The following is a 24,124-nucleotide window of genomic DNA, read 5'->3' as shown; positions in this document are numbered from 1 at the left end:
TCGATGGGCCCACTGTTTACTGTTTAAAGCGTTGCAGTATGTTGCGTTGCAGACTGCAGTATCGGCAGTTATTTTAAAGCTACCACATCACCACATTTGAACAGAGTAGCAAGTTAATATACTTACCTGAATGAAGTTTAATCATAGTAAAAGGGGAACATTGTGAAAAAACGCTGAGTGGAGATCGACTCTCATGAGATTAAAAGCTGCCACACGCTTGTTTCTTACACAAGTGTGTCGCACTAGCGCATCGCGAAAGTTGCTGAGATCAAAATCGACGATGTGACTTGTGTTGTTATGTTTGGTATCGAAACGCGAGTAAGTGAACGCCGCGCTGTTTCTGCGAACTGAATGGAAGCGTAATTGGCATCGAAAACTTTGCTACGACACCTGCGGGCAACAACATTGAACGGTAGGATCAGTCTTTTATATTCAATGTCAAGCTGTGATTGGTAGTGTGGAATTATAAATTAGTGACGTGCAATGGAGTCTTTCTGGTAGAACTTACGCTTACGCTTTCATTGGCTCAACTATAAGTTTATCAAGCGATGAGAATACTTTTTGTGCGGAAAAAAACTAAAATAACAACTTTATTCGACTATTCCTTTTCTTCCTTGTGGGCCTGAGACGTGAGTTCAAGAGATTTCCACGACGCATGCGCGAGAACTGAGAAGAGGACGTTCTTCTTCTACTACTTCTTGTTACTGGCTGCTCACTGCTTAGGAGTATTACAGCCACCTACTGAATAAGATGACGTGCTGACATAGCCGGAAGCGCAAAACTTTCTGTTTACAAGCAGAGGAAGACGCGCGCCGTACATAAGCTTTTGAATTTGTAAATATGTCTGAGGATTTCGACCTAGATGAAGACTTAAACTTTTTTAACCAACCTTACCTGTTCGAACCAGAATATACAGACATTGAACTACAAGAGATGGAAGAGGCTGCAACACAACCGCAGTCACAAGCTTTTGCAAGACAGAGACCATTGGAGAGCTGGTGGTGTAAATGCCATCAGTGCCAAGTGATGCCTACTGAACAGGAGAGCATGTGGTGCATCGATTGGGACATTGTAATGCCAAAGCTTGAAAATATTGATAATGCAGACAATGGGACCACAAGTCTATGTCGCTGTATAACAGAGGATCCCGGTTTTCCGCCCCTGCTAAGTCGCAGTGTTTTAGAAGTTTTTTTGTTATTTGCCTAAAGTGAACTGAAAGCGACGTCCGAGACCAGAAGGACCAGATGACACACTATCTGTAGAGTAAGTAGGTTTGTTTCGACTGTACAGTTTTTACACATGAAGCCTATCTTTTTACAATGCATATGTTTTACTATGCGTGTGTGTGTGTGTGTGTGTGTGTGTGTGTGTGTGTGTGTGTGTGTGTGTGTGTGTGTGTGTGTGTGTGTGTGTGTGTGTGTGTGTGTGTGTGTGTGTGTGTGTGTGTGTGTGTGTGTGTGTGTGTGTGTGAAAAAAAAAAGATTGATCACACACTTGGCAATCAATCTCTTTCTGATTCGGATCTGTTTTCTGTTTACAGTCAGTGCAAGTGTGTACACACACACACACACACACACACACATGCTCTCTGTCTTGCAAAATCTTGTGACTGCGGTTGTGTTGCAGCCTCTTCCATCTCTTGAAGTTCAATGTCTGTATATTCTGGTTCAAATAGGTAAGGTTTGTTAAAAAAGTTTAAGTCTTCATCTACGTCGAAATCTGCAGACATATTTACGAATTCAAAAGCTTATGTACAGCGCGCATCTTCCTCTGCTTGTAAACAGAAAGTTTTGCGCTTCCGGCTATGTCAGCACGTCATCTTATACAGTAGGTGGCGGTAATACTCCTAAGCAGTGAGCAGCCAGTAACAAGAAGTAGTAGAAGAAGAACGTCCTCTTCTCAGTTCTCGTGCATGCGTCGTGGAAATCGTCTCAGGTTACGACTGTAACCCTAGTCCCTGAGAAGGGGAGCGTCGATGACGCTTTGGGAACGCCTTCGCGTGATTACCTCTGAAGCACGTATGTCAACTAGTCCAATGGAATGAATGAACGCCACGGGCGGGTGACGTCATGACCAGGAAAGGATATAAGCACATCCGGTGCGTTACTCGCGTTAGCTTCTAGTGCCGAAGCAAAGTCGATCGCAGGGATGAAGGAAGTATGGCAGGGCTTCTCAGGGAACTAGAGTTACAGTCGTAACCTGAGACGTTCCCTTTCGAGGGAACTCGCGATGTGTCAATGACGCTTTGGGAACGAGAATACCCAATACGCCGTACTTACAAAATGCCAGATGATAAAACTGTTGGCAAACTAAGTAAAAAGCACCTGGAGCAGCATCCAGGTCCAAGCTGTAAAACCTCACGAATGAGAGCGGTGAGGACCAGCCCGCCGCATCACAAACGTCTTGGAGAGAACTCCAGATAGCCAGATACTCCTAGTGGAATGAGCCCTGACCACCAAATGGTTGGCCAGAAGACTCACAAGTAAGAAGAATAGTCTCGACTATCTATTTGCCCAATAGGTTGGATTTTCTCGACAGAGAAGTCCGATGAACATAAGTGTCCAGTGCTCGCACTGGGCACAAAAGGTTCAGTTTTTTCCTGGTCCGATAAACGGGGGAGGACAGACACCTGCAGCACAATAGGCCTCGGAATAATGGTAGGCACCTTAGGAACATATCCATGTTTGGGGTAAGATTGCCTTGGCCATCCCCGGTGCACTCAAGGCAGGTGGGGACCGAAAGGGCCTGAAGGTCTCGACTCTTAGAGGGACGAAATAGCTAGCAGAAAATAATCTTAAAAGAAAGAACTTCTCTGAGACCAAATCTAAGGGCTCAAAGGGAGCCCCAGATAGGCCTTCTAGAACTATTGCAAGGTCCCAAGCCGGCACCCTAGTGCAAGTTGCAGGCCTCAGCCTCAAAGTGCCACGAAGGAAACGAGTGATCAGGGGGTCTCGACCCAAAAATGTACCACCCACCAGGGTGTGGAAAGCCACAATGGCTGCCACGTATATCTTATGCGTGGAAGGACATAGACCTGATACAAAGCGTTCTTGCAGAAACTCAAATACTGTGTTTACTGAACAGTTAACCGGATTCCACTGGCACTGGTAAAACCAAGAAGTGAAAAACTCTCGAAATAGTGAATATAGTTTCCTCGTAGCCGGAGCTCTGGAGCTTAGAATGGTCTCAACAACCTTGGTTGAGAGACCACTCTCTATGAGTTGGGCCCCCTCAGAGGCCAAACCCACAGTTTCCAAATTCCCTGCAGGGGGTGCAATATTGCATCCCCTGCCTGAGAACGAAGGTCTCTCCTGATCGGGATCTCCAAGGGAGGGCCGTCGAGGAGAAGAATTAGGTCCGCAAACCAAATTCGGCTTGGCCAGGGTGGTGCTACTAACAATAGGCTTATTCCATCCTGGCGGACTCACTCCAGAACTCCTGGGAGCAGAGCAACAGGGGGAAATGCGTACAGACGTAGCCTCGGCCACGTCTGCACCATAGCATCTTCCTCTGCTTGTAGACAGAAAGTTTTGCGCTTCCGGCTATGTGAGCACGTCATCTTATACAGTAGGTGGCGGTAATACTCCTAAGCAGTGAGCAGCCAGTAACAAGAAGTAGTAGAAGAAGAACGTCCTCTTCTCAGTTCTCGTGCATGCGTCGTGGAAATCGTCTCAGGTTACGACTGTAACCCTAGTTCCCTGAGAAGGGGAGCGTCGATGACGCTTTGGGAACGCCTTCACGTGATTACCTCTGAAGCACGTATGTCAACTAGTCCAATGGAATGAATGAACGCCACGGGCGGGTGACGTCATGACCAGGAAAGGATATAAGCACATCCGGTGCGTTACTCGCGTTAGCTTCTAGTGCCGAAGCAAAGTCGATCGCAGGGATGCAGGAAGTATGGCAGGGCTTCTCAGGGAACTAGAGTTCCCTGAGTTGAGTTGAGTTGAGTGAGAGAGAACCAGAGTGGACAGTGCGTCGTATGCTGAGACGTGAACAGGTCCACTTCTGCCTGGCCGTACTCCCATTTTTGCTCCACCGCCTCAGGGTGGAGTCCCCTGGCCTCAGCCCCTGCCTCGACAGGGTGTCTGCTCCCATATACTGGCCCCCTGGAATATACACTGCCCTCAGATAGCGTATTTTCTTGAGGGACCAAAATAAGAGGCCACCAACGTGTTGTCTCTGAGACAAGAACCAGAGTTTCCTCCATATAACCAAGGCATGGGGATACTGCCGCGTGATCTTGATTGTATGGAGTGGGTTTCCCCTCGGGGAGAACCCTCTGGTCCTGAACCACCACTGTAAAGGTCTCACGTACATCATGTCAAAAGGAATCACATTGGATGCCCTGAGGCCTAACAGTCACTGTTCCAGAGCAACACATGATGGCCCCTCAGGTTCTGGGAGGAGATGTCTCAACGCAATGACGATGACCATCATCTCTAGGCAAATTATGTGCCAAGAGAGATGATGACTCCTCCACAAGCCCTGAGCTGAGCGGCCTTCCAATACCGCTCCCCAGCTGGTGAGGGAAGCATCTGTCAAGATAGCAACTCGATGGCAAAGAGCTCCCAACACCGGAACCTGGGACAAGAACCAGTGTTTCGTCCATATAACCAAGGCGAGGGGATACTGCCGCGTGATCTTGATTATACAGAATGGGTTTCCCCTCGGGGAGAACCCTCTGGTCCTGAGCCACCACTACTGCAAAGGTCTCACGTACAGCAGGCAAAGGGTATCACAATGGACGCTGCTGCCCTGAGGCCTAACAGTCTCTCAAAGGTGGGAGCGAAGCGAAAGCTTCTCACAATGTGGGCAATAAGCCAAGGCTGATACCGCATGCTCCACTCCCAACACATCACACAAAGCTTGTGTGTGTCCCTACTCGATCAATAACGCGAGCAGGGAGAACACAGAGTTTGTGCAATTGTTTCCATAGTGTGTATATATATATATATATATATGTATATATCAGACAGACAACAATAAATATTCACAGACAGTTTTGACACAGAGCGCTTTGCTGAGGCACAAAAGCTAACGTGAGTAACGCACCGGATGTGCTTATATTCTTTCCTGGTCATGACGTCACCCGCCCGTGGCGTTTATTCATTCCATTGGACTAGTTGACATATGTGCTTCAGAGGTAATTACGCGAAGGCGTTCCCAAAGCGTCATCGACGCATCGCGAGTTCCCTCGAAAGGGAACTCTTGAACTCATGTCTCAGGCCCACAAGGAAGAAAAGAAATAGTCTAATAAAGTCGTTATTTTTGTTTTTTTTCTGCACAAAAAGTATTCTCGTCGCTTGATAAACTTATAGTTGAGCCACTGTAGTCACATGGAATATCTAAACATTTTCTTCAATGACTTTCTGGGCCGTCACGTTTCAATCCCTTAGGAAGCTTATGGAGGAGTGATCAAGCTCTCAAATGTAATCAAGAATATCTTAATTTGTGTTCCGAGGATGAACGAAGGTCTTACGGGGTTGGTACAGCATCAAGGTGAGTAATTAATGACTTAATTTTCATTTTTGGGTGAACTATCCCTTTAAGGCCCCCTCCTTTTGTCCAGACGCAACTCACACAAAGCCATGCACAGGTTGTAGTGGCATGAATAGAGGACATACAGCTTTCTCATCCATCAAAGACCAGTTCCAGTTGGGGCTTACAGAGCAAGTTAATTGTTTCAGTACACTCACAGACACAGGACACATGGCTTCGCAACATGGCCGCAGGTACAACAAAAAGTACTGTTTGTCACAACATACAGTAAGTGTCCAAGACTGGGTGGGGTGCCATGTTCAACAGGCATGCAGCATCGAGCTCCTGGACAGGATCTCAACTGCAGCGGCACATCAATTGCCTTGAGTTGTTAGTGATATTGCTGGCCCTGTGGAGGGTTTTTAACAGTTCATCCAGTATTCTATTGATGCTCCATATGTAGTGATTCCCTGATGGTAATCCCATACTAGGTATTCTCCACGATACAGTTTCCTTAGCGGTAAACCTGTGCCTTGTTCTGGGTAGAGCCTTGTTCTGCCCCCAGTCACTGTGCTTGTATAAGTTCCTCCATCTTGAGGTAGGGCCTACCGCAGAGACTTCTTTCCAGGTGTGGTAGTCAATGTGATGTTTCTCCACATGTTAACGTTTCCCTAGCACTGCATCGGGTCCACACAGCTATGAATTTTTAAGAGAGAAAAACCAGAAAAGGTCAAAGGAACCTATTTCCTTGGAAAGTAGTGTTGTGATGTTGCGGGTTGTTGCGAGTGTGCTGGTTACCCAGCATGCGGGGGCTTGCTGACATCTGCAAAGCCAAAACTTGGTGTTTTCACCTGGGAACCTTAGTGTCAGTCATCAACACCACAGACAGGGAACATCTCAGTTACTGTTGTAAATTCAGTTCCCTGATCAATTGAACGAGAAGTGGTGTCCCTCCTGCCACAAAGCTGAACTGCCCGCTGAAATGTCCGGGGACACGGTCTCGGCTCCTCAGCATAAACCTGAATGAGTGGATGCACGCCAGCTCCTTTTATACCTGTATGTCCGGGGGAGTGGCGTATAAAGTTCAATTCCAATTTTCATGGGCCTTTTCTCAAAGTATCAGATGTGAGTGGAGCTCCCAAGTATGACCTCTAGTGTCAGTCTTCGATACAACGTAACAACAGTAACCAAGACGTTATTCTGCTAGAACACTTGTTTAAACATGATGGTCTCTTCCTATTTGAAATTCAAGAATATAATGAGTGTCTACTCTTAGAGTTTTAAGTGTGGATGTCTGAAATCGTGTCACAAATATATTGTTTTATCTTATAGCTAAAGAACTGCTAACTCCAAAGAACATAATGTTGTAACAATGCTGTCTGTTGTCAAACCCCTGCTGAACAGAGAGAACAAAAGTACAGAGGACAAAAGTACAAACTAAATCCAGTCCAACAGCAGGTGGCTCTTCAGCAGCCACTGGAGATCTGCCAGAGATGATAAACATCATGAACACTCTCAGACCTACTCACCACATCACACACTTTCCCTGCACACAGCCTCGGAAAGCTCAGACTTTCTGTTGGCTCAGCTTTGACCTGTCCCACTGAGTTTAGAGGTGTGATCCTGACGATCTCTTGGCTTTATCTAGTTCTTTCCCAGCTCTGAACACGCCAGCATCATATGTTCTGACTTGGAGCTGACGGAATACACTAACCCCCTTATATCCACAGCTCCATTTGAGTTCCCAGTGACTAAAAGGTCAAATGTGCCTTTGAATGGGGAAGTGCATTGATAAAGCAGCTCTAAACTATGACAAAGGCTTCTAAATAAATCTTCACAATAATTTACCATAATAAATCAAACTTTTGATCTTCTTTTATAATGGCTATGTGAAAAGAAGAACACTTTAGCATACTTTTAAAAAGAGTATTTATTATGGAAATAATATAATTTAATATATAACTATAATATAATAAAAATGAATGTAATGTTTTCATACCCTTAATTGAATGTTAATTTGTGCAATCAAATTAAAATATATTATAAATTGAATTACTTTTTATATGTAATTTCATAATTCTATTTTGATGGTTAAAGTTCCTTTTCGAGGGAACTCGCAATGCGTCGATGACGCTTTGGGAATGCTTCCAGCGTGAATGCGTCTGAAGTATCTATGTCAACTAGTCCAACGGAAGGAATGAACGTCACGGGCGGGTGACGTCATGACCAGGAAAGGATAAGAGCACATCCGGTGCAACCGGCATTAGCTTCTGTTGCCTCAGCAAGCGATCTGTGTCAAACTGTCTGTTATATTTACTGTTGTCTGTCTGATTTATATATATATATATATAAACACTGTGGCGAAACAATTGCATAAACTCTGTGTTCTCCCTGCTCGCGTTATTTAACAAGTGGGGACACACACAACCTTTGTGTGATGTGTTTGGGAGTGGAGCATGCGGGGCTGATTGCCGACATTGTGAGAAGCTTTCGCTTTGCATGCTCTGCCCCCGCCTGTCACTTTTCGAGGAAAGTGGCCAGGCTCGCGATTCTCAGGGTGCAGGACCCGCGTCTGCCGAGGCAGCGCAGAGAATGCATTCCTGTGGATCGCAAATGGATCTCTTTACGGGGTTGGAGACAGGTCTGCAGATGTTATCTCCTCCTTTTCCCGAGGGATCCATTGCTCTCTCGCCAGTATCGGAAGCCCGCGCTTCGGTCTCTTCCGCCCGGGGAGAGAGATCCATGCTTCAGTGCTCTACCTCCGAGGAGGTAGATGTGCTGGGCATTGAAAGTGACACAATCATGGGGGAAGTGGGTTCGTCATCTCTTTCCCCAGCGTATGAAAAATATATATACATATATAAAAACTAGTTTTTATATATACAGGACTAGTTGACATAGATGCTTCAGACGCATTCACGCTGGAAGCTTTCCCAAAGCGTCATCGACGCATCGTCTCGTTCCCTTTCTCAGCGAACTATGTACAATATAAATATTAACTTTAAATGTAAAACTGAATAACAATAAAGTTAAAATTATAACTGAGTACTTTACATGTGCTTTAATATGTTAATCAACGTATTGAAAGTTGACTTCTTTAAAGCACAAGAAAAGAAATACATTTGAAATGTAATGGTTTAAAATGTACTTTAAAGTAGCCTATAACCTAATTTGACATTATGTCAGTGCACTTTTTAAAATTGCACTTAAGTGTAAGCAACATGAGTGTACTCTCTTTAAGTACAAATAAGTTTTTGGCTGGTTTTCTCTATTGCCTCGGATACTGTGGAACATTCCACACACATTCTTGTGCAACAAATTTCTTTGCATCAGTTAAATATACCCCAAATAAAATCTGGCACTGATCTGACGTCAAACATTTACAAGGGTTTCATTCAATTTTAAGTTAATTTAAATTGCTGAAGGCTCTTCAAACATACAGTGCTCGTATTTCATATGGTTTTACCTTACAGTTAAATCAGAAATTATATGAAATGTATTTTCCTGTGCATTGGTATTGGTTACGCTTTAAAAACGAGGTTGCTTTTTGTAATCCTCAATTGGATAATGTCTTCAGAATTGTAACAGAGAGTTAAAAGAGATGGCATGCTACATGGGTCCTCTATAGTTAATGAATTACAGTGGTTTTACCAAGCATATGCATTTAATTAAGTGTCCTAAATTAAGAAAGGACACTTTGTGGCCCCTGACAGAGAAGCTGCTTTTGATTTCATTCAAAGGACACGTGAGTTCAGCCTTTTCCCACATAAATCAATTTGCTAACAGTATTATCATGTCATATCTGTCCTACTTTCTGTCTCGTGCCTCATATTTAAAGATCAAATCCCCCTCTCTGTCAGGGGTTGGTTTTGTTAAACGCACAAAGACAGAGGAGAATAAATAAAACAGTCTTTAATGACAAGCTCAGGAGATCAGACAATCAAGCTTAACACAACTTAACATCAACGAAAACGAAAAGAGAATGAGGGAGAACACAGGGTATAAATACATGGAGCTAACAAAAGGAACTAATGAGCTAACTAAAGATATGACATGTGGACATAATCAGACAACTCAGGCTGACACTCTCACTGCAAAACTAATTTTACAAAATATGAATGGCAAAAGAAAGTGTGTTTTTGTGCACATACATTTAATCTTTTTGATGTAAACAAGATGTAAACAAAAGGGGACGAAGAATAGCCGGATAATTTGAGTTATTTATGTGCCTGTAAGAACACAGGTAAGCTGAGCCTAAGCAGAGATCAACAGCTATGTGCCTACGTGAGAATACTCAGACTGCATGATTTGACAGATTTAAACACACAACGGACAAAGGTTCTCAGAGAACTAGCCATCTCTGGTTTTAGTTATCATTTCTACTATAGAAATGAGCTACAGGGTATCGGCAAATAAGGTATTCTACCAGCAAAAGTGTCCAAAATTGAAAAGTTACTTAGACAATGTAAGTAAAGTGCAGTGATCTCACAATGTGTTTGCCCTGAGATAAACTAAAATAAAAATAAACTTAAAATAAAGACAAATTTTTATGTATAATTTTATTTGTTTTAATTAATTGTATTCGTTTTTATCAAACCATAAAAATTTAGCTTCATAAATATAAAAAGTAAAAATGTTAGACTGATGAGAGTGCAAGCATAACTACTTTTTGCAATCAAAAGAACAGCGGTTGACAGATTGTTTTCCCAAAAAGCAGACCACAATATGACTGAAAGGGCCCTTTACTATTAGCGATTAAAGGGGATCAAGACTTTAAAAGTATTTTTCTGGTGAAGCTGGTTGACAAAGACAGTATTGCTGGTTTAGCTAGTGAAGCAGAAGGTTCTTGTTGGTTAAATGATCAAGTAGTCCTAATGCAATTTTTTTTTTTTTTAAATTAGGGAGTTTGGGTGAGGACAGGTGTCTGTGGTTATGCAGTTTAATGTTAAGGGCAAGTCAGCATCACAAAACACAACTGATGATCAATGATGCGGGTCTTTTTAGCAAAGTCACAGAACAATTAGCCTAATGAATACATGCAGTAAACAAAAGGCTAAGCAGGAATAGTTACATCAATTAAAATATTATCCCTATTTACTCACCCTCATATCATTTTAAACCTGTATGAATTTAAGAAAATTTCTGACAAACAAATCTGACAAACACATAGGACCCCACTGACTTTCATTGTATCGACAAAAGAAAGAAAAAAGTAAGTCATGTTTGGAAGTAAATTATGTCAGATCTTTCACTTTAGGGTGAACTTTGGCGGTATCCCATTCATCTCCTCCATAAATTACGTTCAGGTTGGGTTACATTGTTTGGGTAACTGCAAAAAAACTAAAAACTAAAACCATTTCCAAAAGTAGCACTACTCAATAATTTCCGCTCCACAATTTGCCATGATGGGGGGAAAAAACTAACATAGCATCACATGTGTGGAGTAGCCTACACTATTAACGGGGATGGCTGTAACACGAGGTCAGTACCATCGCCAGTTAAAGCTCCAGTAGGTAGCTTTTGTAAACAAATATTTGTTAAAATTGTCATTATGTCCTGAAAGTAGAATATGAGACAGATAATCTGTGAAAAAAATCAAGCTCCTCTGGCTCCTCCCTGTGGTCCTACTGCCATTTGCATAAATACACCGCTCCCCGTCAGAAACAACCAATCAGAGCCCGGAGGAATGTCTTAGCAGTGTCAATCACGCTCGTGTACGCGCTGATCACCACTCTCTTGCACAGCGCGAGCGCGTACCATCGTTCGTGACTCTCCTGTTCAAACTCGTTCATCCAAATGAACGAATCTTTTTTCGAGTCATTTCGTTCATTCAACGAACGAAATGAGTCGAAAAAAGATTTGTTCATTTTGAACGAGTCTTTTTCGGAGTCATTTCGTTCATTCAACGAACGAAATGACTCGAAAAAAGATTTGTTCATTTGGATGAACGAGTTCGAACAGGATCACGAACGTGCATCACAGAACAGAGCAAGGTGAGCACTTGTGCTTATAAAACTTAAAGTTTTTTATTTATTTTTAGAAATGTCCGATTGTTTCGCTATATAAGACCCTTATTCATCGTCTGGTATCGTTTAAAACCCTTTGAAGCTGCGCTGAAACTGTCATTTGGTCCTTGAAACGTTTGTGTCCTATTGAAGTCCATTATATGGAGAAAAGGCCTGGAATGTTTTCATCAAAAAACTTATTTTCTTTTCGACTGAAGAAAGAAAGACATGGACATCTTGGATGACATGGGGGTGAGTAAATTATCAGCAAACGTTTTTTTTTTTTTAAGTGAACTAATCCTTTAACGTTATCTTAGTAGCTATAACTTATAGAAAGAGTGCAACCTTATAAAGTTACATGTTTGCAAAATACATAAAGATTTGAGGATCAAGTTTGTAGTCAAAGTATGGGCAGGCCATAGTCAATGTAAAGCATATTGTTGATGTTTCGTCCCTATTAGTGAATGTTCCATAACTGTTTATAATCCGCCGTCATCGGTGGTCCTGCTTACTAGCCTGCGCGTTCACGGCAGGCTCCGCTGTGGGGGAGGAGCTGTGGAGGGAGGGCTGTAGCGCAGCAGAGAGCAAGGGGGTTGGACCTGTAAGTTGTGCTTCTTCAAATTTTCAGGCTAAGTCAACATTTTCTCAAAACTCCCTACTGCAGCTTTAAATGAATCAAACATTTCTTGTCTTTCATGCACCATATTTTACAAGTGTGTGTGCGTGTGCGTGTGTTTATTTATGTTTTATAAGATATTAAGATGCTTCTACTGTACTGTAGGCTACATCTCTCCAAGCCCTCTGAAACATTGCCTACAGTACTATTAATTTGATAATATCGACCTCTGCTGGACACAAGTGGTATACCAGGTTGTTTACACCATTAGTTTGAATGTAATTACAAACAAAAGCCAGGACTGAGTGTGAGCGAAGAGAACAGAATGTCCTCTTTTTACTGAACAGGACCTCCTCCTTATAACCTAAATGTTTATTCTGGCATTCAAAAACATACAAACTTGAGGGGAAAAAAGCAGATCCATGTGATTCTAAACAATGCTAAAATGAAAAAAAAGATGATTCAAACAGCAGAAAGGCTGCGAAAATAAATGACAAATACACATAGGCATATGTTTTAATTTATCTGTTCTTATTGTTTTGATTTCATTTTAATTTTCACACAATATTATATGTTTGTTTTGATTGATGTTTTTTTAATACTTATGAATCATTTGTCTTTATAATTAATGTAATTATATTTTCAAAAAGTATTCTAAACTATATCATGTTTTACTAAACGATTTATGTAATAGGAATGTGCAAAGCTGGCATGTTGCCATTTCTCCTGTTTAAAGCAGAATGATATTTTAAACTGGCTCAGTGAGTTAAATTCAATTAGCTGAAATTGCTCTTGGACTAATTGTTTATTTTCTGGAAAATCTGAAAGTAATGACATGCTTTTGGTTGGCCAGTTTCTGTAATTGATAACACTTATTTCAACTGTGCATATCCTCTCAGCTCAGCATGGGCGACAGCAAATTGCAGCTGTTGTTGAAGCTTCTGGTGCTTTTAATGGACTGCTGAAAAGGCAAGCAAGTAGTTCAAGTATTATATTAACACGATGACATGCATGTACAACAAGTGCATTTTAAAAGGTTTTGTGTCATCTTAGGAGCTAGGGTGTCTGTTAGCAACTATTAATGTGCTAGCTAATTTTACATGCACTGCTGCAAAATATTTTGTTCCAGGATATATGTTGCCTTGTGTGACAATTAATAATGAACCAGAAATTAACCCATGGCCATCTAACCCCAGTCACCCCTTTATGTTATCCATCATACTCTGCCATAAAACATTACATTGGTTTGTCATCAAAACACTTATGGCAACACAGTTATGTTAAGGCTGTTGAGAGTAACTCATGGTGGTATCATTAACTCTTAAACCTAACTAATTAGTAGAAGAAGAAGAACATTAAAGCGAGGATCACACTCTGATGGTCAAAACAAACACATCGCTGACCAGGATTATAATATAACAACATGTATGCTGTTCAGGGACCGACCACCATGTCTGCTTATCCTACATCATGTGAATCAGCAAGTCTAAACCGTTTTAGGGGAGAGAAAAAAGAATGGCTACATATTAAGTAATAAAAAAAGAATGGACGTCAAGTAACATGTACTTACTATAGGTCAAGGTCGGCATGGTGTGTGTGTGTGTGTGTGTGTCTGTGTGTGTGTGTGTGTGTGTGTGTGTGTGTCTGTGTCTGTGTCTGTGTCTGTGTCTGTGTGTGTGTGTGTGTGTGTGTGTGTGTGTGTAATTGTTAGGGTTAGGGTTACACACACACACACGCACTTCCGTTCAAAAAGAAATTTCCTTAATTTTATTAAAGAAATTAATACTTTTATTCAGGAAGAAGCATTCAATTGATCGAAAGTGACAAAGACATTTATAATGTTACAAAATATTTCTATTTCAAATAACTTCTGTTCTTTTGAACCAATTCCATTCATCGAGGAATCCTTAAAAAAGGTATCACGGTTTACACAAAAACCATTAGTGGACTAAGCGCACAACTTTTTTTAACATTGATAAAAAGCAATGTTTCTTAAACACCAAATTAAATTACATTTTAAAATATATTACAATAGAAAATTGTTAATTTGTAATAATATTTCACAATATTACTGTCTATTTTCCCTGTATTTTTGATCGCATAAATGCAGTCTTAGTGAGCATAAAAAAACAAATTTTACCGACCCTAAACTCGCAATTCTGAGAGAAAATAGTCAGAAATGCAAGTTTATATCTCGGATTGTCTTTATAACACGCAATTGCGAGTTTATATCCCACAATTCTGACTTCTTTTCTCAGAATTGTGAGATATAAACTCAAAATTGCAAGTTATAGGCCTGGTTTCACAGACGGGGCTTAGACTAAGCCAGGATTTGGCCTTAGTTCAATTCGGACATTTAAGTAGCTTTTATAAACGTGCCTTAGAAAAAAAAAAATACTGGTGTGCATCTTAAGACAAAAAAAATTCACTGATATATTTTAAGATATATCAGTGCAAGTTGCTTTCAGTTAAATGTGCAATAGGTGATTCTCTACCGAAACATTTTTTGTTATGATGGTTGAAAGTCTCCTCATATCCTTATAGCAATCACTATGTTAAGCAGTCTAAATGTATATATATATATATATATATATATATATATATATATATATATATATATATATATTAGTCGGAAGGTGTAGGACCATGTGTTCCCTGTCAGTCAACATGTGTTTGAATACCACTGAGCAGCCTGTTCACACAGACATCATACTTCATCAGCGCATTTCAAGTTTGCTGTGCAGAGAGAACGAGAATACCAGGCAAACAACCTAACTTTCCTTCTGAACCGACAAGTATCTACATTTCAGGTTTGACAGTACAGTTCTATGTACTGCCGACTTTGTGCTATGCAGATAATTCAGTGAGATTCGACTGTTTTGAAATGTGAATAAAGCTGAAATAGTGCATTCTGTCCTTTATGTCAACTTCTGAACTGAGTCTTTTCACAATCACATGCTCATGTATGCAAGTAAGCGCTTCTGTTCTCCATGCACTGGCTCCACTTTGCGCTCACTACGCGCTCACTACTGTGCAGACTCAAGACTCAAGATGTCAGCGCCATATTGGGACACTGGATACCTAAGCACTCGCAGTCTTCCTACGAGTCCACATTTTTGTGAATATTGGTACACTGGTTGCTTCACTGGTGGCTTTACTTAGGCCCTGTCCCAAATCTCACCCTAAGCAGAAGTCTGCTGCAGAGCTCGCATCAGTGCGGCCTCAGCAAAAGTGTGCATCAAGGGGACATATCGACCGCAAAGCGCTCACGAGCACTCTTCTGAAACCTAAAATGACAAATGGGACACCCTATGGTCTCATGGACTTAACTGACACGCTCACGCTGCAGCCATGGTAAGTCCACAAGACCGAAAGTGCATATGAAGTGTGCCATTTGGGACAAGGCCTTACTAAAATAAATATATAAATAAATATATAAATAAAATAAATATAGATCATCAGCTCAATAGGAATTGAAATTTGTCAGAAAAGAGAGACATAAAATGTGCAGTGTCTCCAGGACCAGGATTGAAAACGACCCTCGTAAATCTGTAGTGACCTCTAGTGAGGGTTGGGAACACTGCTGTAGAGAGTAAACTGTAGTGACCTCTAGTGAGGGTTGAGAACACTGCTGTAGAGAGTAAACCTCCCTGTCAGGATTCCACTGCCAGTGCATTTGCACTGATTGAACCTTAAACAGCAAACAGGTGTCTGGTACTAGCTGCTCTACAGCATGTTCTCTTCCTCTCATATTTCCTCTGACTTAATTTTTTGATCTGTATGCACTGCTGCAGGTATCAGGTTGTTAGTTATGTCTTGCATCAGCAGGTTATTCCTGTTCCTAATTCTCTCACTCAATAATTAGTAGAAATATTTAGATGCTAATTAAATTAACTAAAGAATATAAAAGATGGACACATCTCCTCAGTCAGACAAAAACAGCCGTACATACTTAGAAAATGTAAAACAAATAAATATATAATGCCACGGTGAAATAGAAACTGCTATTAGAGATAGTATAGTATATAAGCTGGATGCATTTCCCTGGGCGGCACAGCAAAAATGGCTACCCGCTGCTTTGTGTGTGTGTGTGTGTGTGTGTGTGTGTGTGTGTGTGTGTGTGTGTGTGTGTGTGTGTGTGTGTGTGTGTGTGTGTGTGTTCACTACTCGCTGCTCCCTATGTGTGTGCACTATCTTGGATAAGTTGAATGCAGACGACAAATTCCGTGTATGGGTTATGGTATGGTATGGGCCTACACATATCACTTAAATGGCTTGTACTTTTAAAAATATTGGGAATGATTGCATCATACTTTTGCAACAGACTATAAAACAAAAAAAGCTATATACTCTATAGTGGTTAAATATAATCCTAGTGGATTGTAATCACATATATGTATGTATGTTATGTGCTGTTCCCCGGGAAATATCTTGTACCTCACGCCTGTCATGGGTGAAGGGTCACTGAGCTGATCTTTCCCGACAGCAAATGGTTTTGCTAAAGTGCTGACCACTGCCAGAATATGTTGCACTCCCCCATGTGAAGTGTAACTGTGCTCTGGCTCCTCCTATGGTATCCTAAAGGTCTGCCTAAAATCCACCATAAAGAGGAAGTGCATTAATTGCTCTCTTTGAGATCAGCATTGGTGGACTTGTTGCTGCCAAGGTAAGAGACTCTTTGCATGTGTAGAATAGTTGAACATTTCTTTGGAGTGCACACTATGCACTATGGCAGCTGAGAATAAAGTCTTGTTCTTTGCTGGCTCAGGACTGCGTAACTCTAAGATCAAGGCGATTTACTGGATGGTCTCCCAGTTAATATAATTTATACTGGATATCATCATTACTCTCAAGTCCAGAGTAAATCCGTAGCTTAAAATAAGGCAAACAAGAGCCTCTTAGAATTGAAACTGCTGTACAATGCAGTTCATATAATCATTTCAATTATTTCATTTTGTTATTTGATGTTTAAAGTATTAGTCTCTACATTTCAACCATTTCAAAAAATTGAGATCAAATGTATTTTTAATGATATTATACTGTATATAAATCTGACAACTAAATTTATGAATTATTTTTGGCAGGCATTGCAAACATAGATTATTTCTATTGGCTAATAAAGGTCAATGCACTAAACTACAATGGCTAATATGAATGACCTGTGGAATCCAGCAGCTTTAAAAGATAATGCCTACATATCAAAACGAAGTATTAGAAAGATTCTCATTAGCAAGAGGCATTATCTGCCTAAGGAGAGTAACATTGCTGACACCATGAAAATGAGCCTTAATCTACATACTGAAGAGGATATCAGCACTTCTACCAGTTGCAATGAAAGAAACAACAATAAGACGAGAATCCAAAAGATGATTACTAATAATTCAAGAACTGAAGCTTCATGCCACCTTCATGTGAAAAGTTCTGAACGATCCTCTGGAAAGGAAAGGAGAGTGGATGAAGCAGACGTGGTGGCTGAGTCTGGATCTGACCATAAATTCCAACTGAATCATGAGCGCTTGGAAGCGACCAGCATCACCAACGTGAAGGTGAAACAGGAGGTGGATATCACTACTCCATGTGAACTGGCAACGGTTCCAAGAAATCAGCATGAAGCTGCGGCGGACGAATGTGAGGTGGAGGGAAACATAGCGGACAACCTGAAATCTTCACAGAAGCAGGTTTTAAAAAATCAGGTAGTGTTTGCGACCATGAAGAAGCGAGGAATGGAGGGAAGCACGGAAAACCGTCCATACAAGTGCACTTACTGCAACTGGGCTTTCAAAAAGTCCAGCAACCTGTTGAGCCACATCGATACTCATCGCGGTCTTAAACCACACGTTTGTGACATGTGTGGGAAGGCCTACTCGCATCAGGGGACACTTCAGCAGCACAAGCGGCTGCACACGGGCGAAAGACCTTACCAGTGCCCGTTTTGTGAGAAAAGCTACATTTGGTCCTCTGACTTCCGCAAACACATCCGAACACACACCGGAGAGAAGCCATACATCTGTGAGGAATGCGGCAAAGACTTTGTGCGCTCCTCTGACCTGAGGAAACACGAGCGCAACATGCACACCAACAACAAGCCGTTCCTCTGCAAGCAATGCGGCCAAACCTTCAACAAACCCCTGTCTCTTCTCCGCCACGAGCGTACACATTTGGGCGAGAGGCCATTTGTTTGTCCGGAGTGTGGGAAGGCGTTTGCCCTGGCCAGTCGCTTGACGGAGCACAGGAAAATTCACAGTGGAGTGCGTCCCTACACCTGCTCGATTTGCTCCAAAGCTTTTACTAAGTCCTCCAATCTCGCCGAACATCTCACAGTTCACAGTGGAGTGAGGCCACACAAGTGCTCAGAATGTGGGGTTGCATTCGCCATGGCGTCCCGACTGGTTCGACACCAGCGTATTCACGCAGCTGTGAGGTCTTACCGCTGCCAGCGGTGCGATATGTCATTTGGCCACCTTGCAGCACTCAAGAGGCATGAGAAGCAGCATGGGGAAGGAATGATCTTTGTATGTGGGCTGTGCAGTAAATCTTTCCCTCAGGATTCCCTGCTCACAGAACACATGGAGAGCCACGCTAATGCTAAAACTTGCGCTCCTACCCATTTCACAATGAAGTAACTGGAAGATTGTAAGTTAGCCTGGGTTATTTTCCTTCTTTCTTTCTTTCTTTCTTTCTTTCTTTCTTTCTTTCATTTCTATCTATCTATCTATCTATCTATCTATCTATCTATCTATCTATCTATCTATCACAATTCAGCCATAACATAGTTAGCTAGAATTTAAAAACAATTTAAGACGTATCTATTTTTACAAGTGTTAAATGCAGGGAATGGTGGACCACCGTTGAATGGCTTGGATTTCAAATAAATCACTGTGTATATTCCTAGCAAAAAACAACAACACCGTAAACACACTGGTGACCCATTTGTAACATGTTAATAACACTTGATGGCCTCTTGTCGACCAAGGCAGACTCTGTGTGTGTGAGAAACTGAAAGTAAGGTGGAATATGTTGAATTATCAGTGGTGAAACAAGCATAGTGCTATTTTAAGTTTCAAGATATGTTGAAAATATGTGATATAGAACTATTTTTTGGTATGAAATGTATGCAGCTGGGAAACATGTATTTTGAGATTGGTACATGTTATATGATGAATTAAATTAATTATAAAACTGTTACCTCTTCTTTTATGCTGCTAATATCACTGACTTAAATGAGATTATGTGTTGTATAATACTGAATATGAATGTCATTACCATTACAAATAAAAATGCTTTTTTCTTCATTACAAAATGTCACACCAGACAGACTAAATAAAATCCAGTATTATTTAGGATTCATGTCATTTTTATGTGTGAAATGTGGTTTTGGAGACACAAGAGGTTGTTGGAATAGTGATTTATTTCTGTTGTTGGGTCTGTATGTCTATCTTGAGGACACGAGACCTAATTCCAAGAGTGCCACTTCTGGTAATATTTGTCACTTTGCTGCCAGACCTGCTCACTCATGGTAAAAGAAGATGGCATTCATCTTGTCAAATTCCACTCCTGCTTTGCAACGAAATGTTGGCTCATATTTCCATATTTTTAGTTGTAATTTATATGCCGTTAAGTATATTTTAGTCGTTAATAAAATGCATTGACGTACACAAATACAATGGATTTTTATTAGAAAGTTTTACAACAATTTTGAATACAGTTTTGGAAGAGATATGAGTAAACAACTTAAAACATCAATATCTCTCCATCTGGGATAAATCAAGGCTGTGGCCCTAAGGGAACACCTGTTCATTTTCCAATTTACAACATTTCCCACATCTTCACTAGGCTCTCTATCCCAAACATACGAATTGTGAAAAGCCACTTAAATGATTTAAATAATTTTTCATGTACGGAGGTGAGAAAGTGGGGGAGGTGTTATGTGTTATACAATTTACTGACATTGCCAGCTGTGGGGACAGTTTAAGTTCATGTTTCCATGGGTCGCAGCACCTTTGCTCAGCACCCATTCCATCATGTTCCCGGCCCCACGGGGCATAACACAAATCTCTAGAGTCAGCATAGGGAGCTGTGCTTCAGCTGTTCAACAGCTTCATTCAAAGACGAAAGGACACCAGACCCTTTACAGATTATTTCAAGTACCCTATGTCCTCAATGTATTTCTGTAACCACAGATGTTACTGTATATGAAGATACAGGCGCTCCTCTGGAGGAACTGCGTGGGCCTGAGAGATCCCTTAGTCATGTAATCACTGGGCTGGAACCCAAAAGTGCATCCTTGAGTTCCACAGCTGATGATTATTCTTCAGTGTAGACCTTTATTACGGACCCTATGAACAAAACAATAAAACCTGAATATTTTCATGATAGCTATGGTGTACATATTTACATTTATCAGGATTTTTACCTGTGACATGTACCCTTGATTCTGATTCATGGGTACAGACAATTTTTGTCCTGTAACAAAGAGACACATTTCCTATTAGAATTGATACAGCTCTTGTTTGAGCTTTGAAAACTTTGAAACCTTTAATTTGTACAAAATACTGCAGGTATGTTGGTCAAACATAAATAACACATATATATTCCAGATAATAGCAACTATTGGTCATAAAATTTCCACATCTTTTGGTAATCTTTAATTTTTAAAATGTATTTTTTTAATCTTTATAGTGCTGTCAAATCTGATGTCAATTAATTGCATTAACATTAAAGTTTTTGTTTATATAACATACGTGAGTATATATATATATATATATATATATATATATGTGTGTGTGTGTGTGTGTGTGTGTGTGTGTGTGTGTGTGTGTGTGTGTGTATATACACCCATTCACTGTATGTATGCATGTATATATATATATATATATATATATGTGTGTGTGTGTGTATATTCACACAAACATACACACAATTATATATATATATATATATATATATATATATATATATATATATATATATATATATATGCACAACTTTTAAGTTAGATGTTATTAATTGATTTGACAGAACTAAATCTTTACTTTTCCAGACAAAGAAAAATTCACAGATTTTCTAACTTTATTGACTACGTTATATATTTAGTGAATAAAATGGAATTTTAATTAATTAAAATATTTTAATTTTATAAAAAAAACATTTTTTAGTTTCAATCTGTTTATTCTGCCAAAAGCTGCCTGAAAAAGACTTATTATTTTACTAATATTTAACTAATTATTTACAAAACACAACTACATTCATGATTAATAAGTTGCATGCTAATGATTTAAATATGTGTTGTGTAAGTTATCTTAAAAAATTGTAAATCATGATATAATCAGATCATTAGTAGATGTGTAATATGTCATTAGTTGATATGTTATTAATAACTTTTAAATCACTGAAATATCTGTCAAAATTGTTTAAGTATCCTTGTTTCAATAAACAATGGTTAATCTTGAACTAATGATAAACAATAAGTAAATGATCAGTATATAGTTTATTGATGTATTGTGAAGTTGTAATCTGGTCTGTGTTCAAAAGCACAAACATGCAGGTATGCTAAAGCTGTATTTTTAAGTAATGTATTTGTTTTCAAGTGGATAAACATTTATAAATAACTCACAGTCAGGGGGTTCCAGAGGGTTACGTTAAATCCTTTCACTCCTCAGCATAGACTTGTGTTCTGTGTGGAGTGTGTGGATCTAGCGATAATGTGAACCTCAGAACCAGTTTTACCTTCGACTGCAGCTCACATGCAGACGCACAGGGTTTACAGACTCCATGTGTGTCAGAGAAGACAGCTGTCTACACCTTCACCAGCACTTACATTGCAGTACAAACTACAAAGTAATGGTTTGAGTGAGATGCAGGGTGACACTTTGGAGGATGGACATGCGGATCAGGGGAATGTTTGCAGCAATTAACAGCTTTAATTCTGTAACTCACACAAAATGATGTTTTGCTGTCAGAGCACTGGTAATGAAGCTTGCCTATTCTTTATCCTGCTTTTTGTCATATTTTAAATTAATTATTGTGACTGCACATTTATCTGCCTGTTATGTTCTGTATATTGTCAAAAATTATTATCGTTAGGGTTATAGTGTGAAGTAGGGAGTTTAAAATAATCCATAGTATATTGTAACTAAGATATTTGTCACGATAAATTCATCTTTATTACTTTTTTATTTTTGTGAAGTGGCTGAAAAGTGATTACATTTAGTATAGGGGTTAGGTAGGGGCTCAAAGATATCAATTCTATATAACAGTAAAATATACTTATCATTTAAATATCAAATAAGGGATTTGTATATATTTGTAACTGAAAGGTATACCAAAAGCTTTGCATAGCCTATGGCAAATAAATTATACATATAAATTATGTACAAACTGCATTTTTTAAATCGAAGATTTAAAAATAGAGTAGTTTACACTTTAGATTAGGGGATGCAGAAAGTGTTATAAATGACTTGTATACTTATACACATCATTTGTAACAGGTAAGAGAGATCTACAAATTGTTTGCAACAAATTTACAAATCATAAAAGTTTACACTTTAGATTAGTGGATGCAAAAAGCTTTGTAAATTATGTATTCATATGTTTACACATCAATTATAACAGATATTGAACCGTTTGTAGTTTGTTCTGCAATGTAAGCATGCGTGTATGTGCTTTTGAACACAGACCAGATTAAAACTTCACTATACATCTATAAACAATATACCGATCATTTACTAATAGTTTATTCTTCATCAGTTCATGATTAACCATTGTGAATTGAGATAATGATACAAATCAATTTTGATAACAATTATTTCAGTGATTTATTAGTGATTAATAATATATCAACTAATAACTTATTAATCAAATATGATCTATTTGATTATTTCATGATTTACTATTTTTTTTAAGTTAACTAACAAGACATTTTTAAATTGTTAGCATACCACTTATTAATAATTTATGAATGTATAGTCATGTTTTGTACATGATTATTTAATCATTAACTAAAAACGTATAAATGAATTAACTGAATTAAAACATTCATAAAATGTTAGCATATCACATATTAATCATTTATGAATGTATAGTCACATTTTTAAAATGATTAATTCATCATTAACTAATAACTTATAAATGACTGTCAAACAGCTGTCAAACAGAACAATTGTGGTGGTTTAGGACATTTTGATTCTGTCAGCCACTGCTCATTCAATGTACAACAGTCTCAAAGCTCCGTTGCTGAGTCAGTGATGCCAAAACCAGGTAGATGTACAGATGATCTTCACTCACCAGCACTCCTAGAAAATGGATTGATCCCACTGAATTGAGGCTTTGAAGCCTTTGGGATGGGTGGAGGAGGAGAAGGGAAAGGAAAGTTGGCCGATGACTCCTTATAGGAAAGACCAACATTTTGTTACTTGACTGCAAACAAGGCTCAATAAAAATACAAAGCTTAACACTGTCACTGTGCAAATGTTTTTTAGGGCCATTGGAAAGGAGCTTTGTCAGGTTTAAGTAACTATGATAAATGTAGAATGTAAAGTTTGTTGGGAAAAACATTTATGTTGGCTTGACAAAGCCTTGTCTGAAAGTGTTATATTCTTCTTTGCATGTTTAATCATGCTGTTAGCATGTCGTACCATGTGTCTAGCATTATTTTACATTTTGTTAACATGTTTGTAGCAGATTTTAAGACATTGCTGAGATGAATTAGCATGTTGTAAGCATTTTTAGCATGTTGTAACATATTGCTAGCATGATTAACATGTTAGAGTTTAACACATTGTTAGCATACATTGCTAACGTTTTAACTCAATGCTAGCATGAATTAACATGCTTTAATACATTACTAGCATGAATTAGTAAATTGCTAGCATTTATTATAATGTCGCTAACATGTTTTAGCAAATTTCTAGCATTGTAGCACATTGCTAACATGAATTAACACAATGCTAACACAAACTTTTTTGCATATTTTAACATTTTGCTAGCATGTTTTAATACATTGCTAGCATGTTTTAGCATGTTG

At 39.5% G+C, this 24,124-nt stretch overlaps 2 protein-coding genes across 8 annotated transcripts in view; one reads left to right on the top strand and one right to left on the bottom strand.

Annotated features, from left to right (window-relative positions):
- Positions 1 to 17,252: 17,252 nt before the first annotated feature.
- znf648 (zinc finger protein 648) lies at positions 17,253 to 18,789 on the top strand. Its single transcript, XM_077199905.1, has one exon. The coding sequence runs from the start codon at positions 17,253 to 17,255 to the stop codon at positions 18,723 to 18,725; it is 1,473 nt and encodes a 490-aa protein (XP_077056020.1). The 3' UTR covers positions 18,726 to 18,789.
- A 964-nt stretch (positions 18,790 to 19,753) lies between these two features.
- The window catches only part of sec16b (SEC16 homolog B, endoplasmic reticulum export factor), a 29,149-nt gene continuing 24,778 nt past the window's right edge, over positions 19,754 to 24,124 (bottom strand). For all 7 annotated transcript variants that reach the window (XM_077198948.1, XM_077198951.1, XM_077198953.1 and 4 more), the window contains 3 exons: positions 23,386 to 23,485; positions 20,516 to 20,565; positions 19,754 to 20,438 (listed from right to left, as the gene is read on the bottom strand). In XM_077198948.1, the coding sequence (XP_077055063.1) occupies positions 20,430 to 20,438; positions 20,516 to 20,565; positions 23,386 to 23,485 (159 nt within the window). In that variant the 3' untranslated portion in view covers positions 19,754 to 20,429. The remainder of the gene's footprint in view (positions 20,439 to 20,515; positions 20,566 to 23,385; positions 23,486 to 24,124) is intronic.

This window comes from Siphateles boraxobius, unplaced genomic scaffold, assembly GCF_051911475.1.
Source record: "Siphateles boraxobius isolate OS27281-9 unplaced genomic scaffold, OSU_SipBor_1 41, whole genome shotgun sequence".
Classification (NCBI taxonomy): Eukaryota; Metazoa; Chordata; class Actinopteri; order Cypriniformes; family Leuciscidae; genus Siphateles; species Siphateles boraxobius.
This window is presented reverse-complemented; position numbering and strand designations above follow the sequence as displayed.